The sequence below is a fragment of the Phocoena sinus genome, chromosome 7, assembly GCF_008692025.1.
Source record: "Phocoena sinus isolate mPhoSin1 chromosome 7, mPhoSin1.pri, whole genome shotgun sequence".
Taxonomy (NCBI): Eukaryota; Metazoa; Chordata; class Mammalia; order Artiodactyla; family Phocoenidae; genus Phocoena; species Phocoena sinus.
Genome location: NC_045769.1, coordinates 51334442 through 51352865, shown reverse-complemented (window position 1 = coordinate 51352865; position 18424 = coordinate 51334442). Strand labels below are relative to the sequence as shown.

At 36.3% G+C, this 18424-nt stretch overlaps 1 protein-coding gene across 7 annotated transcripts in view; it reads left to right on the top strand.

Moving 5' to 3' along the window:
• Positions 1–3173: 3173 nt before the first annotated feature.
• DNAJC10 (DnaJ heat shock protein family (Hsp40) member C10) overlaps positions 3174–18424 on the top strand; it is a 60236-nt gene continuing 44985 nt past the window's right edge. For 2 of the 7 annotated variants that reach the window (XM_032637123.1, XM_032637119.1), the window contains exons 1-9: positions 3206–3420; positions 3982–4032; positions 4927–5276; positions 7077–7239; positions 9216–9266; positions 14918–15000; positions 15609–15740; positions 16306–16399; positions 17484–17561. In XM_032637123.1, coding sequence (XP_032493014.1) covers positions 5073–5276; positions 7077–7239; positions 9216–9266; positions 14918–15000; positions 15609–15740; positions 16306–16399; positions 17484–17561 — 805 coding nt within the window. In that variant the 5' untranslated portion in view covers positions 3206–3420; positions 3982–4032; positions 4927–5072. Of the gene's footprint in view, positions 3421–3981; positions 4033–4926; positions 5277–7076; positions 7240–9215; positions 9267–14917; positions 15001–15608; positions 15741–16305; positions 16400–17483; positions 17562–18424 lie in introns of all 7 variants that reach the window. The other 5 variants (XM_032637122.1, XM_032637120.1, XM_032637121.1 and 2 more) reach the window with 5 other exon arrangements.

The following is an 18424-nucleotide window of genomic DNA, read 5'->3' as shown; positions in this document are numbered from 1 at the left end:
TCTCCAGTCCACTGCAATCTGGCTTCCACCCCTACCACCCACTAAAATTGTGCTTTCTGTGATGGCTATAACCTAACTGCCAGACCCAGTTAACAAGTTTTAGTCAGTATCTTACCTGAATCATTCTCATTAACTTCCTTCATGTTCAGTTGTTTTTGAATATATCTAATCACCTCATTTTTGACTCCTTGATGAGCTCTTCTTTTTCAGATCACTTCTCAAATTAACTTGTTTTATTCCAAAAAAATGTATTTAGTACCTACCATATGCCAAGAAGAACTGGCATAACTGACAGTAACTAAAGCAAATAAAAATTCCTGTCTTCGTGGAACTTACATTCTTTTTATTAAAATTAAGGTAGAATTCACTGGCAGCATTATATTAGTTTCAGGTGTACAACATAATGATTTGATATTTCTATATATTGTGAAATGATTGCCACAATAAGAATTTTACAGAAGTTTATTCTTGTGATAAGAACTTTTAAGATCTACTCTTCTAGCAATCAAATACCCAATACAGTATTATTCACTATAGTCACCCTGCTGTACATTACATCTTCAGGACTTATTTATTTTATAACTGGAGGTTTGCACCTTTTGACTCCTTCCCGCATTTCACCAACCCTCCTACCCCCAGCCTCAGGCAACCACCAATCTGTACTCTGTATCTATGCAGAGCTTGGTTTTTTGTTTTGGGGTTTTTTTAGAATGCACATATAAGTGAGATCATACAGTATTTGTCCTTCTCCGCCAACTTATTACTCTTAGCATAATGCCCTCAAAGACCGTTCATGTTGTCGCAAATGGCAATATTTCATTCTTTTTTATGGCTGAATAATATTCCACTATATACATAATTTTCTTATCTATTCATCCTTCAGTGGACATTTAGGCTCTTTCCATATCTTAGCTATTGTAAATAATGTTGCAGTGAACATATTGATGCATATGTCATTTCTAATTAGTGTTTTCATCTTATTCTGATAAATACCCAGAAGCAGAATTGCTGGATAGCATGGTAGTTCTATTTTTAGCTTTTTGAGGAACCTTGGTACTGGTTTCCGTAGTGGCTATACCAATCTAGATTCCCACGAACAGTGCACAAGGGTTCCTTTTTCTCCATGTCCACTCCAGCATTTGTTATCTCTTATCTTTATAACATTAGTCATTCTAACAGGTGTGAGGTGTTGTCTCATTGTGGCTTTGATTTGCATTTCCCTGATGGTTATGTAATAGGGAAGAACCATTGTATTCTATTACAAGTTAATCACTAAAGGAATGTTGCCTATAAGCTTAAATTACACATAATGCCCATCTCTGGGAACCCTGCCTCCCAGGTAATGAGCATTAAGGTAAAATACCTTTGTAGAGCTCACAGGAAACATCCTGACCAGGCCCACCTGTGAATGACTGCAAGGAAGAAATTAACACATCCCCTCTGGAGGTTGACCAGAACCAGGAAATGTTTGACTTTATTCCCTCCCCTTTTAGTATAAAAGAAGGCTGAATTCTAACTCAGGCAAGATGGTTTTTTGGGACACAGGTCCGCAATGTTCTTGGTCTGCTGCCTTTCTGAATAAAGTTGCTCTTCCTTGCCCCCAAAACTGGTCTCTTGATTTATTGGCCTGTCATGCAGCGAGCAGTATGACCCTGCTGTGTATCTTTATTTGGATATAATCTAGGGAACTTGAAATAGATATATCCAAATCAGAATCCTTTATCTTCTCCCTAAACAGATCTTCATTCCGTGAGTGGTACTCAGCCATCTAAACCAGAAGTTAACCCTAGATCCTTTCTCTCTTTTATCTCCCACAACCAACTAATCACCTTTTCTTGCCAAATTTACTCTTTCTGTAACATTCTCCTAACTGTTCTCCCTTTCTCTAGTCATGGTCCCTTTGTATTCACTCTCCAATAGCTACCAGAATGATCTAAAATACAATCTCAGTCCCTTACTTAAAAGCTTTACGCTTTGATTACCTAAAAGGTAGTCTATGTCTTCATCATGGCATAAAACCCACTGTAATCTTGGCCCCTGCTTGATTCTCCAGTTTTCTTTTTTGCTCTTCAATTTACTCTAAAGATTTTCGTGGCTCACAGGGTGACATAATGATTAACATTACAGTCTCTGGAGCCAGGCTGCTCAGGTGTGAATCTCAGCTCTATCGTATATTCACCTTGGTTTCCTCAACTGTGAAATGGATATGTTAATAGTCCCTGTCATATGATTACTTGGAGGACTGAATTACATGTGTGCTTAGACCAGTTCCTGGTACTTATTAGCTACTATTACATTAGGCTGCTTCTAATATTTCTGCCTTTGCTCTGACTACTTTCTCTTCTTTCGGGCAATACATTAGTTTAGCTATGGATCCTACGTGGTCATCGTTTTTTAACAAGCTGACATTTGATTTACTACACGTGAAATTGTTACCAGTTACAACTTATATTAGGGTTGATGTCATAAGCCAGCATCCTCTTCATCAGGATGTTTTCTCTTTTGATGGTTGCAAATGCAGCTACTTCCATTGTTCTAGTTACATTTCTGCAGATCAAAAATGCAGTTTCTATACCACATCATTTAGATGTAAATGTGGGAGAGAGGAGTATGGATAACTCTCCAGTTTCCAGCTTGGATGACTAGGAAGTCAGGCAATACTGTAGAATGCTCAAAGGTTTGTCACCCACACGCTCATAAATATTTTTATTTCTTCCAAATTTCCTACTGCCTCTTCAGCCCTCTAGACCGACACTGCTATCAATGTCACTTAAGTTAAATTCCCCTTTCTGCCCCACCCACCCAACGACCAGAAAAATCCTCTACAGCTGTGCCTTTCCCTTTAAGAAGAACAGGGTCACAGGGAAATTGCACGCCTAAACCCGCCCTCCGGGGGAGCGGGGGAATTGGTCCCGTCACCACAGCAACGGGAGCAGAAGGGGGCGGACTATGTCGCCCAGCTTCCGGTCCGCAGCGTGAGCCAGCCGCGAAGGGTGCGGCGGCGCGGGCTTTGTGGGTATTGCGTGTTCTTCGGCTCCGGATTGAAGCCGGAGCCGGAGCCGGATTCCGCGCAAACGGCCACGTCAACCTAAACCTACACCGCCCTCCCCACCCCACTGCGCCCGCAGATCCTGAGACGAGTCCTCCCAAGCAGCGTCCTCCACGCCTTTCCCACAATGCCCCGCGCCAGGCCCCGCCCTGCCTCGCCTAGGAGGCGGCCGCGCGAGCAGCCGAGCCGAACCGGCCGCTCGTCGCTGCCGGTGCGGCTGGCTGCTCCTATCACATCTCGGGCCCTCGGGCTAGCGGTCAGAAGTGCGTGCTTCCTTACCGCACGCACAGCTTGTGTTTGGCCTAGTGGGGTCCGCCGCCAGGGATTGAGGATGGGGAAGTAGCTGCAGGAGACGACCTTGCAGCACCGAGGTGGGCATGGGCGGGGGAACGGGGCTCTGCTGGAGCTGGCGGCGGCCTGGGCCCTCCGGGAAGGGAGGGGCTAAATGCCTGTGCACCGGAATCTCCCCTCCTTTTCGCTCTCGAGGCTGGTTTATTGTGTTCTGGCTTCCAGTCTTCTTCCTTTCTACCTACACCGCCATTCCTCCACCCAGCAATTCCCCACTTTTTGCTCCAATTTCTCACTTTACCCTCAGTTATCCAGGTTCCTTTCTCCCTAATCCAACCTGAGATTTCACACACCAGCAACACTTGACAGCCTCTTTCACCCAGTGTCTCCATCTTTCCCCTCTCCCCGCAACCCATCCTGGAGTGGTGGCAGCGAGGAGTTAGTGTTGCATTTACCTGCAGCTTCCACCTGTCCCCGCAGCTCGGCGCGCAGCCTCAGGCACGCCCACGCTGTCTGAGAACCACCGCTAGGCAGGGAAAAAACATCGCTTGTCTCAAAGTGGTGTTTGAGAATATATTCTCTATTCTAAACGTTTTTTTTTTAGTCTGGATGTTTATTAATCTCCATCACTCTATTTTACAAAGGGTTTTCTGGTGGCGTGAAAAGGATTAGAAATGAACCAAAACCATTCACAGGTAAGGAAAAAAAAATTTAAATAGGCATTTAAGATTAAATGAAGAAAGGAGGAACTGAGGATGTTAGGAAGGTTAGATTTTTCGAAGCATTATGACATGTTTGGAACTATTGATAAAGTATACAAGTTTACATGTGATCTGATTTTATTTTTACCCTACACAGGTGAGCGTGTCTAAATAACTGATTCCTTTTCTCCTTTTGTTTCTTTTTCTATTTTTATTGATGCCAAATGTAAACTTTGCAGTACAATTACTGTTAACTTGCAGTTATTAGTCTTCTAGTTTATAAAATAGTAACTACTTAGGTATAACGTAAGCACCTTCTGAGAAAATTCAGGGGAAAAAATGTCCGACTATGTAAGTTGTTACAGCAATATAAATTCACTGCTATTCTTGGACGGTTTATATGAAAAATACCCTCTAGAAGGATCTGTTGCTTCTTTCTAGTACCCCCAAAGGGTATTTCCTACAAGTGAAATTTGATTGAAATGAAAACTGAATAGCCTTAAAGGGGTGAAGAAATAACCAAAAAGGAAGCACATCAAAAGAGGCAAGCTTAAGCTGGGTAGAAGATGGAAGGAAATAGCTTTCCCCCCATTCTCCCCCCTTGTGTTCTGGTGCTGATAGAGCAAGTTGCTGCACTTGTTTGTTTGTAAAGAGTTCTAGGTAGCTGCCACCTCACTAGCTACCTTTTACCTTTATCTGCTACCTTGAGTGATCTCACGAATCTGGCTACCCAGATAACGGAAGCAGTGGAGGGGGCCCCCAAAGAACAGAGCCTGATTTGTCATTTACTGGAGATTTTATTGCTGGCCATGTTATTTAGTAAATAGCGTTAATGATGTGTTTGGTTTTTTATTAATGTATTTCAACTACCTGATTTTCTCTCTTTAGATTAACATTTTGGGAAAAAATTCATGATACCTGTTTCACCTTTGGAGTAATGTGGACAGAAGTTCTCAGATTTGCATATTACATCAACCGGAACCAGTGGCATTATCTTAATGTTCACTTGAGTCAGAACTTGGACAAGAAAAACAATGAGAGTCTGGTTAAATAAAGATGACTATCTCAGAGACTTGAAAAGGGTCATGCTCTGTTTTCTAATAGTGTATATGGCCATTTTAGTGGGTACAGATCAGGATTTTTACAGTTTACTTGGTGTATCCAAAACTGCAAGCAGTAGGGAAATAAGACAGGCTTTCAAGAAATTGGCATTGAAGCTACATCCTGATAAAAACCCGGTAGGTAAAAATTTCTTTTTAAACATATCTAATTAATGTGTTTTAGTAAATTTTGGTATGTATTTAAATTATTTTAAAAATTATTTAAAATCAGTGCTCAAAATGCTTAAGAACAATCACGTCAAAAATCATAATTCAACTTCTGTACTAAAAACAGAAGAAGCAAAATGTTCTAAGTTCAGAATAGTGTAAAGGAATGTCAGTACCAAAAATACAGTTCTCTCTTAATTTGAAAACTAATTTCCAAGTTATAGTACAGATGTTAATCACAAAGCAGTAGATTTCCTAGTAAAGTAGTTTAAAATCAAGTATTTTAGAACAGTAACAAAAATTATTTCCTTAGAACTTAGAGGGTATGTTGCTAAAAATGGCAGTAATAGCTAGTAATAGTATGCTTCAACTTTAACTATTTTCTCCCATGTGCAAGTCTAAGAACAGAGTCAGAAAGTATTATAAATTAAAACTTGGGAGCAGCCAAATCCAGTTAATTCCAATCATAAATATTTGAATATGTATTCTATGATGTAATCCTTCAAAACTGTATTAGTTATTAAGGTATTTTTATAATTTATCTCATTCATTTTTTCTTAATGAGATTTGATACTCATCAAGGAGAAAGATTTAATTATATCTAGATAGAATTTTTTTTTACTGTTAATTTCAGTAACTGCAGTTTTGGTTTTTTTACTATTTTTATTTATTTTTTATGTTTTATTTTTGGCCTCACCACGGATTCAGTCCCTGACCAGGGATGGAACCCCGGCCACTGCAGTGAAAGCCTAGAATCCTAACCATTAGGCCACCAGGGAAGTCCCTAGATAGAATTTTAAATAGGATTATTTTATTTTGATTACATAAAGCTGAGCAATAGAATCAGTATTTCTCTAAAACTCTTGTTAATTGGTAATCGTTTCTTGAGATCTACATTGTATTTTTAGGGTTTTCATTTTTTCAGATTTTTCTTTAAAATTTCAGAATGTTATTTCAAGTTTCTACATGAAAGATGGTAGACCACTTACAACGAAGTATTATTTAGATGAAAACATTCTTCAAAAAACAATTCTATGAAACAGTAACAAATGAAACGTATTAATCCACTTTTGAGTTGTTACTCTGATATTAGTCCTTATGTCATTATCTGATAGATTGGAGTACATAACTTTTTTTTACTTAAAGTACTGAGTTTTGCCTCAAATAGAAAAATAACCTACAAATTTCTTTGTGGTTGTTTTAAGGGTAACACATAATATTTATAATATTGTTTCCAAGGGTTCATTAGTCAGTTTTTTCTGTTGCATCTCTTACAAGTAGTGATTTATATTTGATGACCACCTCTATCAACCTTTTGAAGCATCAATTCTCATTTCTATTACTTTTGGGGTTTTTTTTTTGTTTTGTTTTGTTTTGTTTTGTTTGTTTTTTTACGAGGGCCTCTCACTGTTGTGGCCTCTCCCGCTGCAGAGCACAGGCTCCGGAGGCGCAGGCTCAGCGGCCATGGCTCACGGGCCCAGCCGCTCCGCGGCCTGTGGGATCTTCCTGGACCAGGGCACGAACCCATGTCCCCTGCATCGGCAAGCAGACTCTCAACAGCTGCGCCACCAGGGAAGCCCCTACTTTCGTATTTTTTAAGATTGGAGTTCTTTAGAAATACTTTTTGACTTTTTTATTTCAAAGCATGAATACCCATTTCATATTGTACTACTCCTCCTTATCTTGGTATCTGTTCACACAGAAATCTCAGGATTAAGTTAAATCGATTGTGTATCTGAAACAAATATTATATCTAATATTTTTTAATAGAATAACCCAGATGCACATAGTGATTTTTTGAAAATAAACAGAGCATATGAAGTACTCAAAGATGAAGATCTGCGGAAAAAGTATGACAAATATGGAGAAAAGGGACTTGCAGATAATCAAGGAGGCCAGTATGAAAGCTGGAATTATTATCGTTATGATTTTGGTAAGATGATATGATATTCCTTATGAAATTATTGTTTATTCGAGTAAATTTAGAAAATTTTGTTTCACCACTTAGCTAATGTATAAACTATTACATAGTTAACATGTGTCCCCTTGACCTTTTTTTAAATTTATTTTATTTTATTTTTGGCTGCGTTGGGTCTTTGTTGCTGCACGTGGGCTTTTCTCTGGTTGCAGCGAGTGGGGGCTACTCTTCGTTGTGGTGTGCAGACTTCTCATTGTGGTGGCTTCTCTTGTTGGGAGCACGGGCTCTAGGCGCGCGGGCTTCAGTAGTTGTGGCACACAGGCTCAGTAGTTGTGGCTCGCAGGCTCTAGACTGCAGGCTCAGTAGTTGTGGCGCATGGGCTTAGTTGTTCTGCGGCATGTGGGGTCTTCCCGGACCAGGGCTCGAACCCATGTCTCCTGCATGGGCAGGCAGATTTTTAACCACTGAGCCACCAGGGAAGCCCCCCCATTGACCTTTTTAATATAACATGAGAGTGGAATTCAAAAGGAAAGTCAAGTAGTATGTAGATATCTGTATAAATATGAAGGTGTTTTGGTCATAATCTTGCTAAATACTTTTAAAATAAGGATTGTTATTTAATTTTTAAAAATATTTGTATTAGAAGTTAAATATTGAAGCCTTTCAGTATTTTTAGAGCATCATATTTTCCAAGGAAGACTTAAGTTTCCTTTAATAGTGGTCACTTCAGTAGAAATTCCATTCTTCTTAATTAGTAATGATTAATAATGGTTGAAGGTATTGACAGGAATGAGAAATGAGACAAGAGCAGAGAGAGTAAACAAGTTAAAGAGATTGAGGGAGGGGGAAAGTAAATACAGGTGTCAAGCAAAGAGGGAGCATTCCGGTACCCAGTAGTTCTCTTGTGATTGTTTTAAGGGTAACGCATAATATTTACAATCTCTCTTAATTAGCCTCAAATGCAGTCAGAGAACTGAAGTATGCTTTTATCTTAGACTAAATAAAATATATGCACTTTATATCTGGAGTATTTGTTTCTCAAGACTGACTTTTCAAAATAGTATTTTCAGGTATAGTCACTATAGCTTAATAGTCTATAACAGGTGTCAGCAATCTATATTTCACAGACTAAGTCCAGCCTGCCACCTGCTTTTGTAAATAAAGTATTATTTATACAGTTTTGTTCATTTATCTACATATTATTTTTCACACTTCAGGGGCAGAGTTGAATAGCTGTGACAGAAACCATATGTCCCACAAAATCTAAAATATTTACTAACCCCTGGTATATATCCGTCACTAATATTTAGATAATTTATGTAGTAATGAGAAACTTTCTCACATTGGTGTTAATTATTATTATAAATAAAATTTATATTTACTTAAGTTTGCTTCTACCTCTTCAACTATTCTAATTATATAAGACTTTTAGTAATACAAAATATTTTTAAACGATAACACATTAAAAAAAACATGCAGTCTGAAAGTGAATGAGGTCTGTAATCTAGTTAACAGTAATGTACTAGTGCCAATTTCCTGGTTTGGATATTGTACTAAAATTACATAGTATGTCACCATTAGGGGAAGCTGGATGAAAGATAAGTAGGACTCTGAACTGTTTTTACAATTTCCTGCAAGTCTATAATTATTTCAAAATAAAAACTTTTTTTAAAAAACGTATAACAGAAATTTTCTGTGGAGATGACATTGTGTGAATATTGGGAATCCCCACCCCCTGCCACACACAGACACACACACTCCATGACAGTTCATATCAGGAAACTGATGTCTTTTGATACTCTTTAAATGTATCACCAATGGTATTATTACTCTTTGCTTTTCTCTTAGTGTGTTGCATATTCTTCCACTTGGAGATTTAGTATAGCAATATGATTTTTGATGATTGAAACAAAAATAAGTAACATCTTTCATGTGGTAATTTATTTTTATGGTGAAGTTTTAACTATAATTTTATGTACTTTTCAAAATAGGTATTTATGACGATGATCCTGAAATCATAACATTGGATAGAAGAGAATTCGGTAAGTTTGTGGGTATATGATTTTCCAAAGCTAGTTCAAGACCAGTCTCCTAACTAAAATGCTCAAGGACAAATGTATTTAGAAATTTTTAAAATTTTAGCAAGGTAAAATGGTATATACTGTATTTTAAATAATGTTCTATAACCATAGTTGAGGTTTTCACGTAGTTGCTTTTATTGTCGTCATCACCTTTTCTTTCCATTATGTCAGTGAACTTTTATGACATTCTGTGTATTAGCAACAATAATTATTCCTCTCATTTGGCAGTTGAAATGAAACCTTAGAAGAGCTAGCAACATCCTCAACATTCTGTACGTGTGTGTTTGTATATAATTGACACATTTGAAATAATGAACCAATATTTATTCTTTCTATATTTTTTCACATTATTAAAAAGTGTTTATATTTAAGAGTAGTTACGTAAAAAAAAAAGCCTAATACAAAATTGTGTATGCAGTATAATACAAATCATAAAAAAGGTATACACATAAATGCATAGAGGATAAAAGCTGGATGAGAACAAAATAAAAATATTAGCACTGATAAAAAGTTCTTAGCAGAATGTGGGGCAGTATACTATTTTTTAAAAAATAGCAGTGAAATGCATAAGTGTGTATACTAAATAAAAGAAGTAAAAATAACACATAGCCCCCATATCAGTTCAGGATATGTTTGTATGCCAGGTGAGCTTCCTGCAAACTTGCAGAAATACTTCTGGTTTTAGAACTTTTATATTTCAGGGTTTTGAATAAGTATGTGGTTATTTTTGGAAGCAGATTTAATTTGATCTGTGATTTGTGTGAAAATGGATATAAAAATATACTTCTGCACTTTGCATTGCATTGTAGAAAACCTAAAAGATTCTTACATTTTCAAATTTGTACACTTGTAATAAAATATTCTTTTCTACTTCAAACCAATATATTTTACCTCAAATCATATTTCAATTTTATTTTGCTATGTTACAGTCTCATTTAATTTAGAAAACTAAAATTGCATACTAGATGCAAAATAGATTTATATAATTTCGCATGTTATCATCATAAACAATGTGTTGCAGTCACTTGTTTCTGTACAGTTCCTTCTAAGCAAGAATTGCATCGGATTCTTACTTTGTATATCATGTTGGCGAGTTCAGGCCTACAAGGTAGCTGTTCAGTACATTATTTTGTTAAAAGTCTTGTAGTGAACACTTGAACAAGCTCTAAGGAAAATGAGTGTCTTCTCTACAGAGGAAATGGAGGATAATTTGATTCATTTGTATTGTTGGTAGACAGAACCGACACCCATGTCACAAGCTTGCAGAATCATAACTTTTTGGACTGTAGTTATATGAACCTGTTGATTTTTCTGTGGTTATTGTCTCTCATCTGCTAGTCAATCAGTAAGTATTTTGTGGTCCTGTGGGGCAGAAAACTTTGGAATTAGAGATAGAATTAGAGAAACTGAGCAAAACCTGCAAGCTGACTAATCCATGAATCCACCCAGAATGAAAGACTTTCCTGATGGTTGTATTGCACATGGGTTCAAACTTTTTCAAATTTGTCATTATAGAGAAAAGGTTAAGAACTGCTAATAATTCATATGGAACTCCAAATAGTAGTTAAGAATTAATTAACAGTCACAAAACCTTAGAGACAGTTTTTCAGAAATAATTAACTGACATTGATAGGTTCGGTGCAAAGTTGCCACTATTCAGTCTGAACTCTAATACTACCCTGTGTATTACTAGGCTAAGACAAGCTGATCCTTAAGTTTTAGCTGAAGAAGCCTAGGGAGGACGATAAATAAGGATGGATAGTTGTATCAACTTGTGCCTATGTAAATATGACATTAGCATACTTGCTTGTGGGTCTCTTTCCATTACCAGTAGCTTCTATTGGTTTGGGTCACTTAATCTGGTCTTTTGTGTAACTAATTATATAAACAATTATGGAGTTATTTTTAAGTTATGTATGTTCTCTTGCTCCAGAGAGAAGTTATATTTTCTTCTGACTAGGGTCACTAACAATCTCAGATCAGCTTTATCCAAACAGAGACTGAAATTATTCAAAAGCTGAGCTTTGTACTTGTACAGGACTGGTCTCCTTCCAGTTCATCTTTATTTTCAGGACCCTTCTCTACATGTGCCCTGAACTCCATCTTTGTCCCTCTAGTCTCATGAATCTATTGAAAGCTCTGCTCAGTTCCTTGCCTATCAACTACCTCCTGGCAAACAGTGCCCCCCTGATTTCTACCTCCTCCCATTCCTGGGCCCTGTAATTCTTCTCTGCATTGGTAACTCTCTGATGCTTTCAACAGAAGTCTTTTGTATTTTGTTCAGTTCTGAAGTTGTAGTGGAAGAGTTAATCCAAATTACATAGTTCACTTTTATCAGGAGTGGAACTCTGAAGTGTTCAGCTATAGTACAGAAGAAAAAATGTGACTAATAAACTTCACTTTGAAGTTCTTATCCTTCCCATTAAACATGATGCATATTATCTTTTTATATGTCACAGAAAAGTATTACGCAGTTATTAAAACAAGTTCTAAATAGTATCTGCAAAAGCAAAGAACATCTTGCACTTAACAGTAGTCATTTTGAGTGGTACCCACACAATACATTCTCCTTTTGAAGACAAGCTCAAGAAATTAAAGAGGAACTCAAAGCACTTCTGCCTCTTTTTACATTTTTCTAGGCTAACAGAAGCTATTAGCTATAATCACATAAATATTAACAGACATTAGTTATAGTTGTATAGTTTAGAAGCTGAAAATCACATTTTGAAATATACTTGTTCTATTCTGAGTTACTGGGTTATGCAAAAACATCCCATTGAGCTTTGATAATACAGTATTAAAAATATTTTTAATAATAGTGGGAACTGGGCAAACAAGTTAGAAGTAGTCTATGAAAACAAAGTACCAAGATGGGAGACATTTTTTTTCCCACTTTAAATAAGGTTTTGTGTCAAATTAAATGCCATTATTTTTTTCCCTTCCAGTTTTATTGAGATATAACTGACATACAGCACTGTATAAGTTTAAGGTGTACAGCATGATTTGACATATATCCATCGTGAACTGGTGATCAAAATAAGTTTAGTAAATATTCATTATCTTATACAGATACAAAATTAAATCGGAAAAAATGTTTTCTTGTAATGGAACTCTCAGGATTTGCTCTTAACAACTTTATATATGATATACAGCATTGTTGATTATATTTATGATGTAGTACATTCCATTCCTAGTACTTATTTGTCTCGTAACTAGAAGTTTGTACCTTTTGACCACCTTCATCCAACTCTCCTTCCCCCCGACCCCCGCCTCAGGTAACCATAAACCTGATCTCTTTTTCTGTGAGTTTTGTTTCTGAAGTGTAATGACATACAACACTGTTAGTTCCTGTTACACAACATAGTGACTTGGTGTTTCTGTACATTTCAAAGTGATCACTACAGTAAGTCTGATTATGATATGTCACCATACAAAGATATTGCATAGTCATTGACTACTCCACACACTGTATATAGCAGTCTCTGTGTGTGTGCTTATTAACTAATTTTAACAGCCCTGCATTTTTACTCCCTCCTCCACCACATTTACTGACTTTGACGTCATATTTTATATCTTTTTGTTTTATATATTCCTTAATTATTTATTGAGTATATATTTTCCTACTTGTCTTTTAACCTTTCTACTAGCTTTATACATGGCTGATTTACTACCTTTATTGTATATTTGACTTTAACAATGAGATTTTTTTTCTTCCATAATTTTCATTTTTCTAGTTGTGGCCTTTTCTTTTTCACTTAGGTAAGTCCCTGTAACATTTCTTGTGAAGCTGGTTTCATGGTGATGACCTTTTAGCTTTTGCTTCTCTGTAAAACTTTTGATCTGTCTTTCAAATCTTTTTTTTTTTGCGGTACGCGGGCCTCTCACTGTCGTGGCCTCTCCCGTTGCGGAGCACAGGCTCCGGACGCGCAGGCTCAGCGGCCATGGCTCACAGACCCAGTCGCTCCACGGCATGTGGGATCTTCCCGGACCGGGGCACAAACCTGTGTCCCCTGCATCAGCAGGCAGACTCTCAACCACTGCGCCACCAGGGAAGCCTTGTCCTTCAAATCTTAATGAAAGCCTTGCTGGGTAGAGTCTTCTTGGTTATAGGTTTTTCCCTTTCATCACTTTAAATATATTGTTAAGATGTTCAAAGAATTTGGGAGAAGATTGAATGAACAGAGTGAGAAGTTAGAAGTTTTTGAACAAAGAGTTAGAAAATATAAAGAACAACCAAACAGATGAAGAATACGATAACTGAAATGAAAAAATACACTAGAAGGAATCAACAGTAGATTAGATGATGCAGAGGAATGGATCAGCAAGCTGGAAGACAGAGTAGTGGAAATCACTGAAGCTGAACAGGAAAATGAAAAAAGAATAGAAAGAAATGAGGGCAGTTTAAGAGACCTCTGGGACAACGTCATGTGTACTAACATTTGCATCATAGAGGTCCCAGAGGAAAGGGGCCGAGAACATATAAGATTTTACCTAAATTCATACCAGTTGATCTAAGTCAGCATGGCAGTTATTTTGACAACCTAGATAGAGTGGTCTATTTGTCAGACTTTCTAACCTTTGCCAAAGAACAGCTGATAAAATCCTAATGTATACGCTTCGCTTGTAATGTATGGTTTAACTGTTTTTCACATAGATCTGTGTGTCTTGTAACTGAAATGTAGGTGAACATTATTGTGCATGTTACTAATTAATCTGAATCAGTTACACATATTTAGAATAGTGTGCATGTTTTGATGTCTTGGTATAATTTATTATAACTTATGAAAATATTTTCTTTAAAAATTACTGATAAGTGATTTTCATATGGAATTACATGGAGACTAACTTAAAGCAAATTTTCTTAACTTTTATCTTGACTGTTAGAGCACCTCCTTACAATGATAAAATTTTTAAATGAATAAATTTTGTTTATATCAGGTCCTCTTATAGATTAGATTATAACGTATAATGTATTGTTGGGTAGATATTATGTAGTGTTCAGATCTATTAACAAATATGTATTCATGATTTGAATTGTTAAAAACTTTGATCCAATATTTCAAATAACACAGTTTTCCAAGGAAAATGTCTTATTAAGAGCAAAGATTAGATTTAATCCCCACAGTCCTTACTATGTCGTGTAGGTCTCTTCATTCTTTCAGAATCTGGAGTAGCTGTCAGAATTGATTGACTGTGTGCTTAACCAGTGCTGCAGATAGTAGAAGAGCTTAAATGTCAGTCTCTCGCACTGTTTCTTTTCATTTCTCTCAACCACACAGACTGTCATCAGGTTTGGCTCTTGCTTCCTTTTGTTGCTTCTTTTCTTTTTACAGCTTTTTGGTGACATTGATCATGCAGTTCAAGGTTGCTTCTTATTCATGTAGGGCTTGGAAGAGTCAAAAAAAAAAAAGGTATTGTTAGTTTGACAGTTGAAATAGTACGTTTTCTTCTTATAGAAAAAATTATACAGAAAATGATAAAGTCAATGTGAGAAATATATGACTTTTTTTCATTCTGATCTCAAGGAAAATTTTTAACTAAAATAGGTACAAACCTGTAGTAAATTGGTTGTTTTGGTTGTTCTAAGTTGTTTTGGTTTTATGTACTTTCAGATGCTGCTGTTAATTCTGGAGAACTGTGGTTTGTGAACTTTTACTCCCCAGGGTGTTCACACTGCCATGATTTAGCTCCCACAGTACGTATTTTTTACATCCTGATTTAAAGTTTTACTATTCACAACTGATCTGTTATTTGAGTGTTTTTTTAAATTTGAGTGTTTTTTCTATTAGTAGTAACTATAACAGAAATGACTATAATATTTTTTCACGTGTATATGGTTTTATTTCCTGAGCATAATCTCCTTTAAGAAAGTACAGCTTGGGGACTTCCCTGGTGGTGCAGTGGTTAAGAGTCCGCCTGCCAATGCAGGGGACACAGGTTCAAGCCTTGGCCCGGGAAGATCCCACATGCCACGGAACAACTAAACCCACGGAACAACTAAACCCGTATGCCACAACTACTGAGCCTGTGCTCTAGAGCACAGGAGCCACAACTACTGAAGCCCGCGCGCCTAGAGCCCATGCTCCGCGACAAGAGAAGCCACTGCGATGAGAAGCCTGCGCACCACAACAAAGTGTAGCCCCCTCTCTCCGCAGCTAGAGAAAGCCTGCGCGCAGCAACAAAGACCCAGTGCAGCCAAAAAAATAATTAATTAATTTTAAAAAAAGAGGAAAGTACAGCTTGAAGAATGTTCAGGGAAAGATAAATGATCTTATCAGAAGAAACTTTTTTTTTCCCTCATAGTGGAGAGACTTTGCTAAAGAAGTAGATGGATTGCTTCGAATTGGAGCTGTTAACTGTGGCGATGATAGAATGCTTTGCCGAATGAAAGGAGTGAACAGTTATCCCAGCCTCTTCATTTTTAGGTCTGGAATGGTAAGAGATAAAATTGGCATTTTCTTTTTAATTGGTAGAACATTATAACAAGGGGAATACTAGAGAAAACACTGTGAATTTGTAGAATCTTTTGATTTTTAAGTCTTATTTTAGATGCCATCTAACTATAGTCATAATAAACATTTTTTATTATACTGTGAATACTTTTAGATGCCATTAGTTTGTCTTTGTTCTATTTCAAAATTAAATGTTTGCCAATTTCAGTTTCCACCTTAAAGAACATAATGTTAACCAGTATGCATGTTGTACTTTATAATTTACAAAGCATTTTACAGGTGTTTTCTCTCATTGAATGTGAAGTTCTGACTTCCCTTCCTCTCCCTAGTGTTGTGATAAAAGTGAAACTAAAAACATTATAAATAGTATTATTCAAATGTCTGACATGGAATGTGTGCAATCAGGATTCTTAGCATGTCAGTTAGAAATACACTGTACTATTGAGACAGAGCTTACTTATTCAGAATAATGGAGAATCAAGGTATTTGGTATGAGTTTTAAAAAGAAAAAGTAAAAGACATTTCTCTTTTTATAAATAAAAATATAGGCTGCAGTGAAATACCATGGTGACAGATCAAAGGAAAGTTTAGTGAATTTCGCCATGCAGCATGTTAGAAGCACAGTGACAGAATTATGGACAGGTAATTTTGTTTTCATAATTTGCTTGATTTTCAAGGATACTTTGAATTGGTATTTTAAGTTTTTCAGTGGCAATGTTCTGGTCATGATACTGAAATTTTAAAATATCTTTTCCATGCTTCTTAGAAGGAAATTGTATCATTTGTTCTGAGCCCTACTAAATAGTAGTCATTTAATAAATTAACTATATTTAGACATAAACTAAAACAGTTTTGATGTAAGACATGGGTATGAAGTGGGGCTAGGTGAAAAGGCAACTTTGAAAGTGCAACTAAATATTTAGTAAACCAAGTGTTTTATTGCTTTCATAAGTATACTACATCAGGCAGTAAATTCATGCCTGTATTCAGTTTAATTTTGAAATTTAAAAACTCTTCTAATCTTAGGTTTTGAATTCATCAAGTGACTTTAGGTGGGTTATTTAATTATCTGTACTACCCATGAAATTACAGTATTTACTTCTAAAGGGATGCTCTTATCATTCATTGAATACAGTTATGTCTCCGAAACTGTGTTAAATACTAGGGCTGTAGTAATAAACTATGTAATCCCTGCCTTCCAGGTCCCCATTAGTAAACCATTAAAATGCAGTGTAGTAACCATTATGAGAGGTAAGCTTAGGGAAGCATGAAGGCTATGAAAGAACTCAGGTGGGGAAAGGAGGAAGGGTTAGGAAATTCTTCTTGAACGAGGTCAGATATAACCTGTCTTGAAAGTGAAGAGGAAGCCTTAAAAGGTCACTGTATTTGGGAAACTGGCAGTATTCCATGAATCTAACAAAAAGATGGGTAATGGGTAGAGTGGCTTGGGGAAGAATATGGCTGGCTGAATGGGTAGACAAAGCTCAGATCACAAGGGGCCTTACTTGCCAATTTGTTTCTTAATGAAATAATGAATTTAGATTTTATGTAATTAAAAAAATAAATAGTGGAAGGAATTTGATATGCTCAAGAGGATTTTTAGGAATCCTGAAAACTACTCAGAGTGGATTGGAAATGGGTGACATTAGAAGGGAAAACCCATTTAGAAAATGGTTTCCATTATGGAGTAGTAAATGATCAGAAATGTTCTTTATTTTCTCTTAAGGAAATTTTGTTAACTCCATACAAACTGCGTTTGCCGCTGGTATTGGCTGGCTGATCACTTTTTGTTCCAAAGGAAGAGGTAATATTTGTTATTTTGTTATGATGAAGAGACCATGACATTTGATTTTTAGGTGACAGTCTTTTTTTTTCCCTGGGTTTATTGAGATATAATTGACATAGAACATTTTGTAACTTTAAGGTGTACAGTTTGTTGATTTGCAACACTTACATGTTGCAAAATGATGACCACCACCATGACATTAGCTAACACCTCCATCCTGTCCCCTATTTACCATTTCTTTCTTGGGGCGAGAACATTTGAGATCTACTCTTTCAGCAGCTTTCAAGTATTTTATACAGTATTGTTAGCTATAATCACTATATGCTGTACAGTAGATCCCCAGAAGTTATTAATCTTGTAATTGAAAGTATGTACCCTTAGATTAAGTGAAAGTCTTAAGTATGCTTCTATAATTGATTATTTTCAAAATAAAATTTGTACCCTGTTATAATTTTTTTATTTAATGAATATTTCTTTTAAATTATTTTACACATAGGTTATAAAATTAATTAATTTCCTTTTTCTTTTTTTGAAATTGAAGTATATATTTACAATATTGTGTTAGTTTCAGGTGTACAGCATAGTGATTCAGTTTGGTTTTTTTGTGGAATATATTCCAATAATGGAGTATATTCCATTATAGGTTATTACAAGATATTGGGTATAATTCCCTGTACTATACAGTAAATCCTTGTTGCTTATCTATTTCATGTGAAGTAGCTTGTTTCTGTTAATCCCACACTGTTAATTTGTCCTTTCCTCCCTCTCTCTCCCCTTTGGTAACCATAAATTTGCTTCCTGTGTCCATAAGTGTGTTTCTGTTTTGTATTAAACAGATTGAGTTGTATTATTTTTTAGATTCCACATATAAATAATATCAT